General features: G+C 39.5%; 1 protein-coding gene across 1 annotated transcript in view; it reads right to left on the reverse strand.

Moving 5' to 3' along the window:
* Positions 1-21,296, reverse strand: part of CEP290 (centrosomal protein 290) — a 103,273-nt gene that overhangs the window by 16,404 nt on the left and 65,573 nt on the right. The window contains exons 35-46 of the mRNA XM_060245158.1: positions 20,351-20,617; positions 18,364-18,471; positions 16,930-17,129; positions 15,274-15,487; positions 14,437-14,574; positions 12,869-13,090; positions 11,633-11,749; positions 9,597-9,742; positions 7,381-7,536; positions 6,278-6,401; positions 2,104-2,238; positions 888-974 (exon numbers count right to left, since the gene is read on the reverse strand). Of these exons, the coding sequence (XP_060101141.1) occupies positions 888-974; positions 2,104-2,238; positions 6,278-6,401; positions 7,381-7,536; positions 9,597-9,742; positions 11,633-11,749; positions 12,869-13,090; positions 14,437-14,574; positions 15,274-15,487; positions 16,930-17,129; positions 18,364-18,471; positions 20,351-20,617 (1,914 nt within the window). The remainder of the gene's footprint in view (positions 1-887; positions 975-2,103; positions 2,239-6,277; positions 6,402-7,380; positions 7,537-9,596; positions 9,743-11,632; positions 11,750-12,868; positions 13,091-14,436; positions 14,575-15,273; positions 15,488-16,929; positions 17,130-18,363; positions 18,472-20,350; positions 20,618-21,296) is intronic.

Consider the following 21,296-nt stretch of genomic DNA (forward strand, 5'->3'; position numbering starts at 1 on the left):
AGGCAGCATGTGCTCTGCCTGCTTCAGGGCTGCTGCCCCTTGCCAGCACCCTCTCTGGCAGCAGAGGGGAAAGTGGCCAGATCTGGCCTTGGGGTCCCATGAAGATGCTGTAGCACACTGCCTGTGAGACTGCATTCACAGTCACATGGATGATGGCCAATTTAGTGCCCCTGGGAGGTCAGCGCCCCAGGCAAATGCCTAACTTACCTAGTGGCAGTGCCAACCCTGCTAATGACAGATGCATGAGAACTCTCAGGGAGAACACGAAAGGCCTTAAGAAGTTTGCCTTTATGAATCTAAGTTGCTCATTCCTCTTCATAAGCCAAGAAAAAGGTCATGTGAACTAATGAAATCTGTCAACGTTTGTTACTGTCTGTACTGAAAGAGAATAAAACTAACCCTGGCCATCATATATGTACTAAAATAAGCCCAGAAACCACCTCCATATTCTATATTTTAAAAGTGTAGATGATTAGCTTGATGGAATAAGTGTCAATGAAGCTACAGATACCTTTGGATAAACATCATGGGTGATAGGCTAGCAGGGGTTTCGATTACATAACAGCACGTCTTTCCCTACAATGCGCAGGAAATTGGTTTTAAAAGTTGCTGGTGCTTCAAAAGTACGGGAACGGCTGTTCCAAGTGTAAATAGGTCAATAACGGCTTTGTGGTATACCCACAGAAGCTCTATACATTCTGGCCACATACAGACTTACTATCAAACAGAATTTGTGCATACTCTTTCTCTGTGTGTACATTTCCAATTATCAAAGCACAGCAACATTTTCACCATTTTTTCAAAATTAAGAAAAAAGCTTCAATGCTAATAGCTAAATATTAGTTCAGTCTTGCTCTCAAAAACATATTCCACACTGTAATACTCACCCCTCTGACACTGCCTAACTTCCGCTCAGCTTCCGCCTTGTCTATCTTGAGAAGCTCACACATTTCTTTTAAGTCAGCTACTTGATCCTAAATAGTGGAAATCACAGAAAATCTTATTCAGGTGAAAAATGTCTTCTCAAAATGACATTTTTAAACAAGGAACTTAAAAAAGATTATGTACACACAGAAGAAAAAATGTAATTCTTACTGCCACAGTGACACCAACACAAAGGTATTATCATGCAACAGAGAGCTGTGTAGCCTATTGCTGACCCACCCTCAACAAATTCCAGCTTGCCACGTAATGTTTCCCAATCTGTTTCTAGCTCGGTGAATCATTTTTGCCAAATGACACAGTCTATCAAATTTATATCCTTTAGGCGCAGTTACAGGACTTTAACTCAATATTATCATATTTTTATAGAGTGTTAGTGTTATATATAATGCTATCAATGAAGTATGTGCAAAATATACAAGGCTACTGATGTTCTGAGTTCACAATTTATAAGCAGCATACTCCCACTGACAACTAGGCTTTTTGAAAACTGCCAGCATTTTGAAAGGAAAATTGGAAGAAGGCTAGACAGTAATGGGAGAATGGTTATAGATGCTATTGCTAATACTTGTCACTAATACATTTTACGATACAGACAAGTGCTCCAGTCCAGAAAAGAAGCAACATACAACAAACAGGCTTGTACACATAGGATGCCTTGCTCCACAAATGACAATCCATGAGAATGAATCAGACAGGAATCCAAATACACACTGGAATGGGGAAACTGTGTGTTAGAACTGCATTTATTGGCAGTGGGATATACAGTATATCCAAATTTCTTATCAACATTTAGATATTGATCCACATTTGGATGTGCTTCAAAATATACCTATTGAATATTACTGTCTTTCTCAGACTCAGTTTTACAAGAAAGCCCCCCATCCATTATAAAAGACAATATGACACATTATGTAATAATTTAAAGCAGATGGATTAATTGATATCTTTGAAGATTTGCTACATTTATGCTTTTGAGCTTTTTTTGTATTTTGTATTTGCCTTTGAATTGAATCCAATGACTTACTTCTACTAAATGAAGATACTTTTGCTGGTGGAAAGAGTTTTCCTACAGCAGAAGGTCTCATTCCCATGGTAGAAAGGCTCCTTACTTAGCAGAAGGCAGCAATTTGTCCCAACCCATTAACTACAAAAATATACCTTTAATCTTGGCAAGTCTTTATTGGCTTGTTCTAGCTGGAATCGTAGCTCCATGTTTTCAGAAGACAATCTTATACTTTCCTTTTGAAGGTCTTGTTCCTTTTGGCATAGATCATCAGATCCCAATCCTGAAGTCTTAGTAAGGACAGAATGTGTATAGTGAAATTACCATATCAAAATGTAAAAAATTTCAACCTTTTCATATACTGTGAAACACAACATTTTATTTTTACAAATAAAAGAAGAATCTACTTTTGCCTGCCCAATCTCAAGAAATTTATTTGGAACTTAATTTAACTGGGTTTCATTAGAAGGACAACAGCGAATTACCCTACATGACTATATTAAGAAAATGTTTCCTGTCCCAAAGACAGAACTGCATATGTATGTATGTGTGAAGGAACAGACTAAGGAGAGTAAAAATTACACATAGTATTACTCACAAGTAGGCAACCAATACTGTGATAAACTGTTTATAAAAACAAAAGCAAAAATAGATTTATACCATGAGAAATTCTCACAATCAACCATAAAAGCAGCTAGCTGCCTACAAAGACTGAAGTGCCCTTCCATGGACAGTGAAGGTAATTTTAAATGATTTCCCTTCTCACACTGGAGAACCACCACTTTGGTCTCTATGTTGTTCATGAAGGTACTCAGACCCCCAGGAGCAGAATTTCAGGTGGCTGCAGGAGGGGAAAGATCAAAAGTCCTGTTCCATTAGCTTCACATCACTCAACGTACTATGGATATGAGCCACTAAGATATAAGCAGGAAAATTTATTTCTAAGACACAGTCTTACATTTTAATACCTATTGTCATGCATTTGGAACATTGCGTTGTACTGCTGTATTATAAGTCTATGGTATTATAAGCAAAAAGGATGTGGCAGGTACTATAAACAGGTCTTGTAGGTAGGTAAACTATATTAGGAAATGATAGGGTAACAACAGCACTAAGGAATCATCAGGTTACCAGTCAGGATTAGCTATACAAAGGAACTCTGAAAAGCAGGGGATGGAGGAGCTGAAGTGGCAAACCTGAGGAACTTCACAAAGCTCTGTGACTGATCCAGCCCTCTCTTTATCTGTCTGAGGGCCCTCATGTGCCTCTTCTACCACCTTCTCACTGGCATTCTTTTCAGTTTCCGTGTTAGATTCATTGTGCGGAACAGCATCCACCTCAGGACAAGATTTGGATTTGTTTCCTTCTTCAGCATTATCTTGCTTTTCTTCCTTATTTATTTCACATTTTTGGACAGTTTTATCTTCTTCATGTTCTTGGGCCATTTCTTTTTCAGAATTCTCTTCAGTTGAATTCATTTTCAGAGAGCTGCTCTTCTTGCCTTCTGCTCCTGCCTCTAAATCATTCGGTTTTCCCCCATTTTCAAATTGCTCTTCAGGAACTATAGCAACATCTTCAGCTGCCCGATGGGATTCTTCAGCAATGCATGTTCCTTCATCAACTCCATCAACAATTGTATTCATCAAACTAACAGAAACTTGATGACTTAACTTGGCCTTACTTAGTAGAGGTTTCTTAGGTGGAAAGTTCAAATGCTTTTGTTTAGTGAATCTATTATCAGTAAAGGCAGTGTTAGCTACTTCAACTGTGTCACCTGGAGAACTCTAATACAGATGGAAGATAGCATGAAAGAAAAGCAGTAGATTGGAATAGAGAAAAAAGGGTAAAAACCTTTACTCATTAATAGACAGTTTTAAAGGGGATTAGATAGATTCATGTGAGCTCAGCGGCTACTAGCCATGATGGCTAAAGGTGGCTAACTGCCTCTGAATACCATGGCAGGAAGCAACATCAGTGGAAGGCCTCAGCCTCTATGCCTTGTTGATGAACCTCCAGAGGAAATGGTTAGTCACAGTTGGAGACAAGATGCTGGACTAGATGGACAACTGGACTGATCCAGCAAGGCTCTTCTTATGGTTCTTAATAGGACTTCATTCAACAAACTGTAAAGCTTGGACTAGAAAATGAAATTCCTCACTGGTTGGTTGGGAGGTTGAGAGGGCACCTGGGAGAGATCTCATCGATGGCCATGGAGAGCCTGGTGTGCCATCAAGATAGCAGCCCTCTTTTATCATTTCTCTCTAGCTTCTGTTGTGCAGGGGTATACTGCTCTGAACTGGGACAGTTAGCTTTCATGGCTAACAGCAGTTCACAAAGATGTCCTTCACTGATTTGTCTAATTCTTATTTTTTAAATATCACATAAGTCATCAACCATCATTGCATCCTGCAGCAACAGATTCCACAAACGGCAATCTGTGTGAAGTAATATGGTCTACCCTCAAACTACTGGTGCACTGATTAGTTTCATTGAGTGGAAGTTCTAGAATTTTCAGAGTGGAGGTAAAAATCCATCTTTCTCCAAACTGTTTATTATTTAATAAACAACCCATGTTCCTTCTCAGTTATATTTCTAAAAACAAATTTAAAAGTCCAAAACTCTTAGAATCCCTTTCCTAGTAATTCACATCAACAACAACAAGACAGCCTTTATTGGCATATATAAGAATATAAAATAGAGGATCAGCCAGGTTACAAATTAAAACAGGGGTGGGGAACCTTTTTTTTTTTGCCAAGTGTCATATGGATATTTATACCATCATTCGAGGGCCATAAAAATTATCAACTTAAAAAACAGTGCTCCACCAAGGAAGAATGATTCAGGCCAGCAAAATTAATGCAAATAATTGTTTTTCTATTTGAAGTCATGTGGGGAAAGCCTAATCTGATACACACACACACCCGGCCCGCCACTCTAGGCACTGCATAGGTCCAGGAACTCAGTAGCATATTAGACCACATCTCCTAATATTAGCATATCAGTTCACACTCTGATTAGCATAATCAAGTGCAAACTGAACTGTGACAGTAACTTTTCCAGGCCCTGCAGCAATCCTGGCTGGTCAGCCAGGCCCCAGGGAGGCTGCTGCACAGTACATCTGGGCACTGTGATCCCTGTCTGGCCCTGGGGAGGCTGCTGCACAGCGTGGCTGGGCCCCACGATCTTTGTTGGCCAACCAGGCCCCAGGGAGGCTGCCACATGGCTTGGGTCGGCCCAGCAATCCCCGAGGGCCACACCAAATTACCTCGAGGGCTGCATACGGCCCTCAGGATGGAGGTTCCCCACCCCTGTATTAAAAGAATACATAATCCATACAGAATAAAATTAGGATTACAAGATAAAAACAAAGTAGCAACATAGTAAAACCTGATACATAGTACTACTTATCAGGACGAGTAACCATGGCTCTATAAAAAACTTTGCTACTAATTCTGTTATTTCCTTATCAGAATTATCTAGCAAGAAAAACACCTTAAAATCATCAGAGGCCTCTAAAATTTGGGCCAATTTGGGGTATAAAAGATCCCAGTGGTACGCCAAATAGAGAGGACATTGGAGAAGAACGTAGGCAACAGTCTCAACACAATCCATTTTATATCACATTACTGAATTTGCCTTTTCAGTGTTACTAATTTAATATCCCTGTTTCAGTAATCACTTTACCAAATTCAAATTTTCTTTATAATATGTATCAAAGATAAAACTAAAATACTACCTTGTGTAATCAATTCCTTTTCAGACCAAATTCTCCCTGTTCTACATGAGATAAGATCAGAAATCAGTTTATGGCTTATATACCTCTTCCCCACCTGCTCAAAACACATAGTGGGGTATCTTTTGTGGAAAATGGCATCAAGCAGAAACAACTTTATGGCAACCCCATAAGGTTTTCAAAGCAAGAGAGAAAGAGAGGTGGTTTGCCACTGCCTGTCTCAGCATAGCAACCTGGGACATTCTTGGCCATCTCCTACTATACAAATACTATCCATGGCCGACCCTGGTTTGTTTCTGAGATCCAACAAAATCAGGGTAGCCTGGGCCATCCAGAACAGGGAAGTGGGGTAATACCATGTCTATTTGAACATGAAATCTTTTAATCATAAAGCCAGTAGCTACTGCAATATCTGGGCTTCAAGCTAAGAGCATGCAGAATCTACAGATAGCAGAATGCTGCAGTCAAGATTTCCAACCAAATAGGAGTAAGAAAAAGAAACAAAAGAGAAACAGGAGTGTGCACAACATAGATTTCATGTTATGTATGTGAATGTACAATTTCGTTGTACAAAAAATAAAAATAATGCAACTTACTGAAGGCCTTGAAAAAGTCTCTCTGGAAAATTGTCTCTCCAAAACATGAAGTTTTTCCTGCAGGTACCGGTTTTTTAAGTGTAAGTCTTCTACAACAGAATCACGAGGTACAGCATACTGTGTCCTACACAGAAGAGTACACAAATGTTATTACTGAAGAGGTGCAAAAGTTGACATTAAATGAGCTTATGGATTTACTTTGTCTAATTAAGTGAGAAGAGGTGGGTGGGGGAGGAACGTCTAAACTTTCATTAACATGATGAAGAATCAGGAACATTATGTACACTGACTTTTAAGCATAGTCATGCAATATAATTTAATTCAATACCGTGCAACACTGCTCCCACATGAGCTCTGAGCGTAACTGTATATACAAATATGTTACCCAGAATAACTATGCAACATACAGTATTTAGACATAACCCTACATTCCTTTAACATTAAATATTGTAGTTGAAAGATGATTTTTTTTTGACAGAATGCATAAAGAAACGGCTCTAAAACTTCTGTGCATTTAGGTACTTTCACCTGCACATTAGTAAACAGTGTCCCCAAAGTACAGCCAGTTACCAACCTATCTGCTAACCAACAGAACCTGGGGCAGAAGACAACCATTCAATTCACATTTCTAACTGAGTTGCCAAACTTCTACTGATATTAAGTACATCATATCACATATTTGATCTAAAAACCTATGAAGAATGTGTCACTGCCCACTCCATTCAGTAACAAGAATGAGCCTTAAGAGTGCATGTATCTTATTCTAATATATCCACCCAATAAAAAGTTTCCCCTTTTTGTATGACATCCTCATGTCTCAATAAACCCTCAGCAGGTGTTCAGTTGAATCTAAATCCATTGAAATTAATAAAACTGGGTTAACTCCGCATAGGATTGCATTGTATACAAAATTATCCATTAATATGATTTTTATACCATGCTACTATTCCCCCCTCCCCCCAAAAAGGTATTAAGATGTTTAGCTTACAAAGATTATTTTCCTTGAAAATAGTCTCACATTTTACATCATATTAAATTGGGGAGGAGAGCTAGACAGATAGAAAATACTTAAGGTTCAGTAGCCTTTTGAAAATAATTCTTACTTCAGGTGAGTGATCTCATTCTCCAAAGCTGTATTTTGTTTTTGAAGCTCTTCCAGTTCTCTCTCAGATTCTGAGGCCCGTACTCCCATAACATGATCAACAGTAACACCACTGCTCTTGAGTTTCTTCTGTAGCACAATTTTTTCTTTATCAGCTCTGAAATACATCGTTAGCCTTCATTAAAGATGGGCATGGAATGTGAAAATGGTGGTTCATCTCGTTTCATGGTTCATTGGGTTGCCCAATTCATTGGTTCATGTTGATTCATGTTTTTTTCCAATTTCCTGACCCGTTTCATGGTTTGTCAGTTTGTTTGGTTCAGGAAGGTGTAGAACACCCCCTCTCTCCAAGTGGGATAGAGATGTCAAACTTGCAACAAACTCTTCAGCAGAATCCCTTCTACCTACTTTCCAAATTTGGTGCACATTGGATTTCAAGGGGCTGAGCTACAGCCCCCCAAAGCAGGTGTCCCCAGTAAATTGCTCTCCTAAGAGTACGTCAAGCTGGGGAAAGAAAGGGAAGCCGCCCTGCAGATTCTGGTCTGTTTTATTCCCAGGAAGCCTGGAGGGGAGTAAAACTGACTAGAAGTGACAGCACAGCTTTCCTCAGCCCTATGCCTTCTGGCCAGTTACACTACTCTCCCATGTTCCTGGGAGTGTAACTGACCAGAAGCGGCAGCCAGCACTCACTTTGCTATATGATAATCCTCTATATAGAAAGAAGAAAGCTCTTAATACCTCTCAGTATGGCATATAGTTATGGAGCTGCCATCTGCAGCCATACAGTGCACCTTGTAACATTCCAGCAACTACATTCTGTCTACCTTACTCCAGAAGAGGAGAATGCAGTTATTTTGCACAGTATTTTGTTTCATCATTATCTTTACTGTGGCGCTGAAACTGTTGCAATGGTAACACAAGATACCAGATGGACACCTGGAATCTGTCAGCTCCAAAACAGATGCGATAGCAAATGCTGTCTATGGGGTCATGCCCTTTCACTCTCCTAGTTCCAAGAAGAGGAATCTAAGCAGTCCTCAATTTCACCAGTTGCTCAGATGGCCATAAGAGAGGCAGTTCACTGGGGTCCCTCTTCTTCAATGGAGAAACTACAGCAGATGCTGAGGAAAACTCACAGTGTCATTTACAGGCCAGCTCAGATGCTGCCACAGGACAGCAGGACATCTCTCAGAGTATTGGGAAGGCACCCAACATGTGAGGTCACATGAAGGGATTCCAAAAGAGAATCTTGATCAAATTTTGACCACCAACCATACCCTACATGAAAGAGACAAATGGCAAGCCTCCCAGGGTCCCCAATAGGCAGGTACTTCAGAGTGGTGAGGGAGCCCATCAGGTTAAATACTTGGGCTGTATTCTCTGAAGCTCAATCATGGGTATCACATAATTTCTGGTGCTTCACTGATGAGATGTGTTTTATAAAAGTTCATCAGTAGTAAAGTTTAATACGGTCAAGGACCAATCAATTAAATACAAATAACTTAATAAAATACAATCAGATAATACTACTATAATGAAGATAAAACATACGCGGTATAAAATATGATCTCCTCCCCAGAGCACTAATTAAGTTCCAGAACCGGGGCGTTCAATTGGGTATTTCCCTTAGGAATTGCTTCCGGAGACTTATAGCTCGCAAAGCAAATTTTGCCACACATAAAGTGGTTCCTTTGTTCCTATCAGCCAATAATTTATCTAGCTGAAATCTAATATTTCTTCCAGGGACACTGGAACAAATCGGGAGTATATAATCAGCCCTAATACACTGATATAATTTACATTGGAATAACACATGTTCCCTATCTTCCGGTTTATTGTCCCCACAAATACACAATCTCTCCTCGTACAATTGTCCTGTGTATCTGCCTTCAGTAATAGCTGACAGTAACAAATCAAATCTGAGAAGAGTAAATGCTCTTCTATATATAAAAGTTATATTCATGTATCTAAAACATGGAAATTTTCTGAGTGCTGTTGAATTGTCTGTTCATAAAATGCTTTTATTGTATTTTATTGTTTTTATTACACACTGTGCTCTGCCTTGACCCCTATGGCGAATGGGCGGAATAGAAATATTTGAAAATAAATAAATAAATGTCTTGCTCAGAGGTTGCTTTCCATTGGCTGGAACACCACTACAAAAACAAATCTTACATGCAAAGCTGTTGAACAGTATGCTAATTAAAATCAAATTACTTTGAGAAAAGTTCCTTTACTGTGTTTAATTGTTTGGTTATGGACTCTACTTCCTTCTCCTTTTCTTTTAATTTATTCTTCATTCCTTCCATTTTAGTCTGCCATTTTTTACTTTCTTCCCATCGTATGATTTCCTCCTTTGAATTCTGAAAAAACACAGAAGAGCAATGTTTTCTCAGGGTCTATTTTCAAATTTAATACCGCCTATACAGTACTGAAATAGCGCCATAGAATGGTTTTAAAGCTGATATACATAAATTATGGTTTTATATGTTTTATTGGATTGATTGTATTTTATGATGTTGTAAGCCGCCCTGAGTCCGCTTGCGGAGAGGGCGGGATATAAATTTAAATAAATAAATAAATGTAACTAGAAACAACAATCTTTGCAATTAATACATTTGGTTGCATTCCCTGTTTTGCTCACTGGCATTTGAGCTGCCTGCCTGTAGAAGACAGGGTTAGAACAGTATATATAGAACAGTATATATACAGAAGAGGGATGGGGTGAACAGATTGTATAGAGAAGGAGAAAGAGGAAATGGGTAAGAAAGATGAGGGACAGACTTCTGGTGATGCAAAAAACCCCCCAAACCCACAAGTGTACTCTATGGGGCAAAGAGAGAGAGAGAAGGGAAGGTTTACTGAGAGAGAAAAAAGCAGTTTAAAGAAAACTGAGTTGCTACAGTGTGGTAAGAGTCAAGTGGGTAGCTGTGTTGGTCTGAAGCAACAGAACAAAATCTGAGTCCATTGGCATCTTTAAGACCAACAAAGTTTTATTCAAGGTATAAGCTTTCATGTGCATGCACATTTCTTCAGATACACTGAAATGGAAGTTACTAGTTCATACCAGTTTGACCCTTGCCTCTATTAAACACCGATTATACTTATACTAATTTACTGCTCACACTCTACCTTTATGTACAAACTGTAAACTTCCATTACAATGAATCCGAAGAACACTGGACTCAAATTGAACTATGGGATGCAGAGAGAAAAAGGAGGTTAAGTGAGAAAAAAGGAGGTTAACTGAAACTGAGCTTAACAGCACACACATTTAAACCATAACTAAATGCTTTTCTGTACACAAACCAGGAGCGCAGTCTCACTGATACAGAAATTCAAATAGTAGTGCTCAGAAATATAAACCTCTGCCATGCTGCTGAATCACTGATTTAGTTGTTTCTTTCATTGCAAACAAAAAGACTGAAAAACAAAACTGGAAATAAAAAGGCTCAACTGTAATGCCATGGTAGAAACACAACAGCCTAGGGTTGCTAAGTCCAATTCAAGAAATATCTGGGGACTTTGGGGATGGAGCCAGGAGACTTTGGGAGTGGAGCCAGGAGACACTGGGGGTGGAGCCAGGAACAAGGGTGTGACAAGCATAATTGAACTCCAAGGGAGTTCTGGCCATCACATTTAAAGGGACAGCACACCTTTTTAAATGTCTTCCTTCCATAGGAAATAATGAAGGATAGGTGCACCTTCTATTGGGGCTCATAGAATTGGACCCCCTGGTTCAATCGTTTTGAAACTTGGAAGGTACTTTGGGGAGAGGGACTAGATACTATACTGAAAATGTGATGCCTCTACCTCAAAAAACAGCTCCCGCAGATCCCCCGAAACCTCCAGATCAATTCTCCATTATACCCTATGAGAATCAATCTCCACATAGGGAATAATGAAGTGCTCAGAAGACGTTCCTCCCCTCCCCCCCTTTTCTGCCGACTCTGATGTGAGGGCTTTGGCCTCTACTCACAAGTTGCTGCCAACTTCTTCCAAGTAACACAGACACCCCATCCCAAGAGGAAGCCTTTCCAATCAGAGACTGGAGCCTCCGGAGGGGGAAAAAAAATCACACGGTGGCTTTGGAGGCAGGGCTTCCCCCCGCCGGCCAGCTGACTGGGGGCGGGAAGGAGTCTGGGAAAACGGAAGAACCCCCGCTGGGATCTGGGGATTGGCAAGCCTACGACAGCCAAAGAAACAAAAATGATACTAGTTAGGCCCATTCTAATTGTGTGCCTCTTGCATACTTTGTCTTCTCGTGGAGTTTTCTTAGTCAAATCTTCACTTTTCTTTTCTAGCTCAGTTTCCAGCTTTTTAATTTTCTTTTGAAGTTCATCTATCAGCGTTTGCTCATTAGCTTTACCCTGGAAAGGAAAATTAGATATAAATGATTGATACAGAGCTTCAGTACAGTTAATGGAACACCAAACTGTGCTATAGGAACACCAGATTATGCTCCTATTTATCCAGGAATGGATGCTCTGAAGAGAATCTAAATTTACAAATAAAAGTCATTATGATCTGTAGGTAATACTTACCCTAATGACCAAAAAGAAAGGCTAGGGTTCCACCCCCCATATATACCATCAAGGAAATAAGGGGGGCATGGATGTCTTAAATTCACATGCAAGTTATAGTTTATGTGTTATAAAAATATTTTTGTGTATTTTTTTAGGGAAATCATCTTACATTGAGGATCATATTGTTTTAGGTAATTCAGTGACAAATGGGTATTCAGATAAAATAAAAGTGTTACCATATAACTGGAAAACTGGTTCTTCAAGGAGACTGACACTTGATTCCAACAGATATTCCCATAGATGCTTGAAAAACTGACCTCTTTTCTAAACAAGTCACCAGATCTGAGCATATGTAGGCATTCAGAACACCAGACCACTTTGCTCTGCACAGATGCCTATTCTATGTCCAGGCAACAAAGTTAAGCCCCTGAGATGCTAAACATGCTGCTGGAGTTGGGCTTAATCCCAGTGTTTCTTGCCTAAACCCCTCCCCACTTTTGTTTGCCAATGTACAAACAGTTTCATAGGTAGATGTTCAGATATTTTGGCACTCAAGTCCAAAAAGTTGCTTGTCCCTCATATAGACAATATTGTAGGTCAGCACTGGGGCTGCCAGCAACTCTGACTGCATGTCAGTGCTCTGTCGGCCAGTGAGAAAAAAAACAAATAATTGCCATTGGCACAATAGTGTTATATTACTGCTTGGGAGGGGAAATCAGCAGTGACATGACACCACTCTAGGAATTGCTGGGAACTCTATGGTTCTGTCATAGAGTTTTCTGCAATTCCTAGAGTGGTGTGATGTCACCCCTGAAGTAATGTAACGCCCCTGTGCCAATAGCACCACCATTTCCCTGCCCCCCCCCCAGAGTGGCCAGTTACCAGTTAATGATTTATCACAGTGCAAACCCCCCTCAATCAACCAATCAACCAAAAAAGTTCCACTATACATATACCATTTACCTGAACTGCATTGCTTAGCCTTTTAATCCGTTTTCTCAGTTCTTCATTTTCCTTTTCCATTTCCTCTTTCTCCCTTAAAACTTTCATAAGGGCCTTCACTTTTTTCTGAAGCTCCTGGTTTAAATCATCCACATCATCTAGTAACGAATTTTCTTTATTTCTACTTATCCTAAGGGAATCTTTCAGTTTTGAAAGTTGATCATTTAAATCCTCTATTTGACTCTATGAAAATAAAAGAACCATGTGTTATTCAGGACTGCTGAGAAAATGACTTGTTATGACAATATAAAATGAATTATTTCTATAGAAAGCAATTTCATACAATGGTCACAATTATTGGTAGTGGCTTTCCAGAAAAAGACTGAATTTGGGACATTATGAATGCCAGCTACATATTGTACCACAGAGCTATGGCTTCTGAATGAACTTATGTGGCCCTATCAGCATGCACTAAGTAACTACTGACTACAAGATTAGATGCTACTAATGACACTAATAACTATACAGTGTGTCCTATGTGCCAATCTGAATAGATTACCCCCCCAAGAAACAGAACCATATTCTTTCTTGTTAAAGTGGTTTCCACTTACATTAACTTCTATTAGAATACATTCACTAGCTTTCAAAATAGCTTTCAAACTGCTGGTTGTTCATTGTTGTAACAGGTTTACAAGGGCACTATCCTAGATTTTTTCCCCTAAAAATAAATTTACTGGACTACAATCAAGTGCAAATATTTTTAGGCAATATACTTAGTACAGCGTATGTGCTACAAGTGCCATAAAATAAACTTCACATACTATTAAATTCTTTGTTAGTTCTAACTATGGATGCCTCTGGACTTGGATCCAGTGATGCACAAAATGTGCACATAGCACAGTTCTGTTTTGCAAGACCTTGTGCAACGCCTAATGCATTCTTCCCTATATATTATCATGTCCAGAATTGACTACACAAAATCTTGCACCAACAGAAATGCATTTGAGTCATACAGTAAGTGATTTGTAAGCACGATAGTAAGTATGATTCCACCAAAGCGGCTACCATGGTCTTTTTCTTGTGCTTCCACTCCTGCTAGAATTCTAGCGCAAGTAACAAATTTGTACTTGGCCCAAACCTATCATTTGCAAGGCTGAGCCTTTCGAGTTTTTATTTCCAAACATTTATATCCAGCTTTCTTTGATTTAACTTCCTGCTATCCAACTTGATTGAATGGACTTTGTATAGAGTCCTACATGTGTCCAAAGAAAGTGAACAGACACCTTTAAGTCATAGTGTCTGAGTAGTTGCACCTGAAGCAGCCATTTTAAGATTGGTGATAGCAGGGAAGGGGAAAGAATTCAATGGTTTAATAAATCCTGTAGCTTTCACATTGACATATAATCCCCATTACCCTTTATCTTTACTATTGACATATAATCCCCATTACCCTTTATCTTTACTATTTATTTACGTTATATTTACATATCCCGCCCATTCTGTACAGACTCAAGGCTGCTAACAGCATAAAATAGACAGTAAACAAAAGCAATATTAAAACAATCAACAAGATAATGCTTCCTCCTCACCCTCAGTTCCTTTGTTTGCTTATCCACAATCTGCTGAATATTCAAATGTGCTTCCTTTTGTGATGCTACAGAAATAATCTGCTGCTCTGCAGCTGCTGTCATTTCTGCTCGGAGTTCCAGGAGTGCTTTACTTAAAGCCTGCAAATGTTTACAAATATCAAGAAAAGTTAGCACAACTCCATGGTTTCATCCTACAGATTCAATTCACTAATAGTGGTGCTTTCCTCCAGCATGAACTGCCTTCACTTGATTAAAGAGGGTCTTTGCATCAGAGAAATGTGCTGTTAGCAGAATGGTTCCACAGGATCTGTGATATAAATTATATGATAATGTAAAATGTTGCACTGTAAAGGGATTCAAGTAATTCACTGTAGTCAAAAGGCCAAACCAGGCAATCTTTTTCCTTAAAAAGAGTAACCCCTTTCCTTAAAAAGAGTAACCCCTCTCTAGGTAATATCCAGTCACTTTTTGGGATGGAGGATATCACAACATGCCAAGCACCCCTACCCTATAGCCAGCTGTGGAAACACAGGATGCTAAAGACAGGAGTGATCTGGATATGTAAAAGCTATACAGTGAGGGTGAATATTCTATTTTGAATCACAGACCAAGATACCTCAGCTATGAAAAAGCTGTAGAATCAAACCCATCCCTCCTTTCACCATCCATCTTTTTATTTTTGTAGGTGACTCTCATAAATTATGCACTGTTCATGAATAAAATGCACAGGTCCCAACCTGTAAGCTCACAATATCAGAAAGCATGAACCCATTCTTATTTACCAGAAAGCATCAGTCAATTTATGCCTGAATTGCTTTTTCTATACCGATGACTCACTTTTTGTTGTTTCTCTTTTAAGGCTAGCTGATTCTTCAACCGTTCCACTAGATTTTTCATTGTAGTTGTTGGAGCTCTATTATTTGCTTCTTGCTGGACCTCCAGCTCAGTTTTTACATTCATTAATTCTTTCTCCAGCTGTGACAATGTACTCTTTAGTACATCCACTTCATTTTTCAGTTGTTTCACTTCAGCAGCATGCCTCTCCTCAAGCCTAGCACAGCAAAATAATAATGACACCCACTGTTTAACTGAGCAAACTCAAGAGGAACTTAACAGGGTTGAAAATACTGCTTCTTTTTTATTATAATTATAAACATTGCCAACAGCAGCCGAGATCAGCAACATGCTTCATCAAAATGTTTTTCGTGATAACAATACTAAGTTTTGAATTGGCTAATTTACAAGTACCCCTGCCCTGTCCAAAGCCTTGCACCACAGGAGTGCCACTGGACACATAAATTTACATGCAGAGAAGCCAATGCACATAGGCTTAAACAAACCTAGCTATTCTCCATAGAAGAAGAGACTGGATATATACCCTGCCCTTCACTTGCAGTCTCAGAATGGCTTACAATCTCCTTCCCTTCCTCTCCTCACAACAGACACCCTGTGAAGTAGGTCAGGCTGAGAGAGTTCTTTGAGAACTGTTCTTGAGATAATAGCTCTGAGAGAACTGTGGCTTGCCCAAGGTCACCCAGCACCTGCATGTGATGGAGGAGTGGGGTATCAAACCTGGTTCTCCCAGATTAGAGTCTGCACTCTTAACCATGACCCCGAACTAGTTCTCTTCTGCAGAGTAGTTTCCATAAATCAGTCCTTAGATGCTCAACACTGTAGGCCTCTGGCAGGCTTTATTTAGCCACCTCTCTAAATATCCTTTGTGCTCCCAGCAGGGGTCAGTTACCAGAGGTCGCCATGACTTCCAGGTGCACACATACACTCACACAAAAAAAAACCACTGTAGGCTCCTGTTCAAATGTGAAACCCAGTACTTTAATACAGTGACTAACACATGGAATTCACTGCCACAGAAGATGGTGACAACTACAAGCATAGATGGCTTCAAGAGGAGAGTGGATAAAAATATGGAGCAGAGGACCATAAGTGGTTATTAGCCACAAGGTTTAGATGGAACTCTCTGTCTGGGGCAAAAGATGCTTTGTATTCTTGGTGCTTTAGGGGGGGCAACAGTGGAGGGCTTCTAGTGTCTTGGTCCCACTGGTGGACCTCTTGATGGCACCTGGTTATATGGCCACTGTGTGACAGTGTTGGACTGAATGGGCCATTGGCCTGATCCAACATGGCTTCTCTTATGTTCTTAGATTGCGAATTGCAACCGGAGTATTTATTTTAAAAAAATACATTATATAAAAACAGTGTTCCCTTTTTCAAAGCACCTGCATAAAATAATATTCTATGAAAAAAAATCTGTGTTATTTAATGGAATAGTAATAAGTTAACAAAAAATTTAAACTGAATTTTTTCAGCCACCATAATTGAAATAGTTATTAGCAAATTCTGACAAATGTATCTTGTGTTTTTATCTTCAAATTTCTGCACAGTAAATTTTGACTAAAATGTATAAAGATATAAGAATATAAGCATGACAGTTTATTACTTCTGACATGAATTGTAACTCTGGTGTAGACTTACTGGGCTCGGACATTTTCAAACTCCTTGATTTTTGCTATGGAAATTTGTTTTTGCTTCTGTAAATCAGAGGATGTTTTCTTTAATCTGCTGAGAAGAGAAGTGAGAGAGCTGTCTTGTTCTGCTACGGTTTGTTCCATCTCTGCGAGACGAATTAAATGCTTATTTGTTGGGACAACTAAAGAAGGCTTCTTTACCAGCTCCTGTGAAACAAAATACAGTAAGAAGAAAATAAATATTTTATTATCTTTATTAGATAACACATTCCACCTATATCTTAGATCAAGCTCCTTCCTAATATACATTTTAGAAAGGGTCCCTAAATAATTTAGAACAAAATTCAGCCAAAGTTGTGGACCTTTTAAGGATCTTTGATTTTAGGGAGAGGTGCCTAATGTTCTCCCAACAAAACTACCAGTATGATACAGCTGCCAAGTTATCTAATACACTCATACTATAAGGCTGATAGAGAAGAAAGAACTTAAAATGGTAGTAATTTTACTTCACTATGCTAAAAAAATTAAAACAAACAGATAAATAAAAAGCAGATATGGTATTCTGTGGGATCTGTGCTAACACATTACCTAAAGACATATCTTGTGCACACATGGATTTTATGCTTCTGACCTTAGCTATAGCCTTCCTATGGTGCCGCCTTGAGGGGTGGTGTGTCAGCAGATCTCCAGGGGGACAATAGGGAGTCAGCTAGAATCTCCCCCCACCCACCCAACACACTTCCATAAGGGCCTACATCAGGGGAATAGGGAGGTAGCCTATAAGCCATGATGTATCCACATAATGAGTCACACCCTGATTTTTTCTCACTTAGTTTTCCTGGATACTTCTCAATTAACAAAATTAACAAAATTCCGACACAAACACTCCAAACTCCCATCATTGACTAGACCAAGAAAACGGTTTTATAACAACATTTGCTAAAGGCGTCTCTGTGTCCTTCTCACTGTAGTGGCTCATTTAGAATATAAGTTTGTCTATAATTCTTCCTACTTACTATCTGTGAAAGTATTACTATTTTCATAACCCGCACTGTATGTTGTGCTAATAAAACTTTCCCCAATGTACCTTCTGCTCACATGGAAACTGTATTATTTGAGGGCAGAACACTGAGACCTAGAAGATTTACAGATGAAGACCTTCTAGTCGCATCCAAAGAGCTACATAAAAATCAGTGAAAGCAGAGCATTTTTTTGTAGAAAAAGCCCAGCAGGAACTCATTTGCATGTTAGGCTATACCCCCTGATATTGCCATTGTTTCACACAAGGCTTTTTTGTAGAAAAAGCCCAGCAAGGACTCATTTGCATATTAGGCCACACCCCGACACCAAGCCAGATGGAATTGTGTTCCTGCTCAAAACAAACCCTGAGTGAAAGCCACTTTCTCTTTCCTTCACTTCCTGTTTAAATCCTTACACTTACCAGAGCTGTTTTCTTGAACTTATTAAAGGCATTTTCAGTATGGAAATCTAACTTTTGGTGCAACACTCTGAGGTCTTCTTCACGTTTCTTTGCAATTTCTTCTTGCTCCTAAATAGTAGAAAATGCACATCCAATATTATTACCACCTATAGTGTTCAATGTACTGTGCAGAGGCCCCATTTTCCCACCTTTTCCCCTGTGAATGTACAGACTCTTGCACAGAAAGAGCAAGGAAGCATTGTAGAAAATAAGCCATTCAGTATTCATGCGCTGTCTTATTAATAATAACAATAACAAAAATAACAATAACAACAATATTAAAATTTGATTAATCTCCCCATTCCAGCTTATGGCGAGCTCTGGGCAATGTACATCGTGTATTAAAAACAATATATAAGTTAAAAACCTAACATAACAAATTAATTAAAAACTCAGATGTCATCCTATAATTTGTCTGCACTTTGGACTCAAGGGCATCATACTGGGGGAGGTGGGAAAAGGGAGGTGCCAGCTGAATAACTAGTCATTGTTGCCCTCAACCAAAGGCCTGGCAGAACACCTCCACCTTACAGGCCCTGCGGAATTGCATAAAGTCCTGCAAGGTCCTGATGTCATCTGGTAGAATGTTTCACTAGGCCAGGCCAGGGCTGAAAGGGCCATGGCCCCAGTTGAGGACAGCTGGACCACCCTAGGGCCAGGGATCACCAGAGTGTTGTTACCAGTAGAGTGTAATACTCTTCCAGGGACATACTGAAGGAGATGTATCCTAATGTGCCTTGGGACATTGGGGATTGCATTTGTATGGAAACAAATACTGTGTGCAGGGGGAAGAGACCATGTATAAGTGGAGTGCTTTTCACTTGCTTCATCTGCTCGGACTCTTTGGATTCAAGCCTTTGTTTCTATAGACAATCATTCTGCTCCCAAACATTTCCCATTGTTACAAAAAGGCTAAAAACTAAGCTCAAGGATAAGACTTTATTTTTTCCATATATCTATTAACTCCTACCTCCAACATGGGATCTACTTTTATTTTTTAACCCCTCATCACTGGACTGGATTACTGCAATGCCCTCTACATGGGGCTGCCTCTGCATCGAACCCAGAAACTGCAGCTGGTGCAGAATGCAGCGGCTAGACTGTTGTTGGGGCTTCCTAAATGGGAGCACATACAGCCTGGACTGCATGAGCTGCACTGGCTGCCAGTTATATACCGGGTTCGTTACAAAGTGCTGGTCATTACCTTTAAAGCCCTATATGGTCGAGGACCTGTCTACCTTAGGGACCGTCACTCCCCATACGAACCCCAGAGAGCACTGAGGTCAGCCGGGAAAAACTTGTTGACTACTCCCGGACAGAGAGAGGTGAAGCTGCAAAGCACCCGTAACTGGGCCTTCTCCTCTGTAGCCCCGAGCCTATGGAACCAACTTCCAGAGGAAATGCGGGCCCTGCGGGATCTTGAACAATTCCGCAGGGCCTGCAAGACCTTCCTCTTCCGACTGGCTTTCGCTGATGAAGAAAGAAATTGCTAATGATAACCGCCATCATAAAAGAATAGCATTAGCACTTTTATCAATTTAATTTAATTAATTTTTAAACTTAACCAGAATTTTTAATGTTCAATGTTTAAATGTAATTTTGTTTTCTTTGTTTTTCCTTGTATAATTGAAATTTGAATTGACGCTGTCAGCCGCCCTGAGCCTGCTCCGGTGGGGAGGGCGGGATACAAATAAAATTTTGTTGTTGTGTTGTTGTTGTTGTATCACTCCTCTGATTGTCCTGCTCTTTCTCTCCTTATGAAACCAACAAGGATTATTTGCTCCAAGCACAGAAACAAGAATGTCCCTCTTCTCTGGAAGTGCCAGTTCACACAAATAGCAGCCCCACATGAATACCACCCAACTGTGCATCACAAGTTTTCAGAACATTAAATGGAGACCCACCTTGAAGTGCAAACCAGGCCCACAGAAGAACATAAAATAAATACCTCTCTTGCTTTGGCCAAAAGATGTTGGTACTTTTTCAATACTTCCTCTTTTTGATTTAATCTTGCTTGCATATTCACAATTGTTTGATGTGCAATTTTTAAGGCACGAGGATAAGCGGGGTCATCTTCATTTCTGTCTAGTTCAGCTATTATCTTCTCTCTCTCAGAAGTTGCTGGTAATCGAAGTCTTAGTTCATTTATGACCTTGTCTCTAGACAAGATATTTTGTTCTGCTTTCCACAAAGCATTTTCTTTTTCTTTCAGTTTCTGCAGTAAAGCAAATATATATACCAGAATGCCATTTATCAAAATATTGTACAATTTTATTTCAAAACACTGTATCAACTATTTCTTATAAGTATTATTAAATACAAAAAATGATACTTGGTAATGTATGCATGTATGAAAAAAATCTAACTGATTTGTATGAACAGCTTCTATTATTAAAAAGATATGAACAGAATATTTACAAATGTTTGTATGAACAGCTTATATTATTAAAAAGATATGACCAGAATATTTACAAATGTTTAGGTTTCTATTTAATTTATAGCCCTCCCCAGAGGGGACTTAAAGATAAAGGTAAAGGCAGTCCCCTGTGCAAGAACCAGTTGTCTTCAACTCTAGGGTGATGTTGCTTTCACAACATTTTCACGATGCTTTATTTTTAACAAAATCCCAGCTCAGAAATTTCTTGGCAAAAAAAAAAATCAGTTTGTTAAAAACATTGTGATTCTCATTACATATTGGAATAGAGAATCTTGGCTTCAGGTTGCTTGCGGATGCTCTCCGCAGCAATTCTGATTCTGGTCACTGGAGGGGTATCACAGAAGTGATACCCCCAAAAGGGGGGGGCTTGTTGAGCCTTCTCTTTGGCATGGGAGTTCCACAAGTGGGTGGAGGGGGCCAAAGGCAACGGTCCCGAGACCTGTCATGCTTCTTGAAG

The sequence above is a fragment of the Heteronotia binoei genome, chromosome 8 (genome assembly GCF_032191835.1).
Source record: "Heteronotia binoei isolate CCM8104 ecotype False Entrance Well chromosome 8, APGP_CSIRO_Hbin_v1, whole genome shotgun sequence".
NCBI classification, from domain to species: domain Eukaryota; kingdom Metazoa; phylum Chordata; class Lepidosauria; order Squamata; family Gekkonidae; genus Heteronotia; species Heteronotia binoei.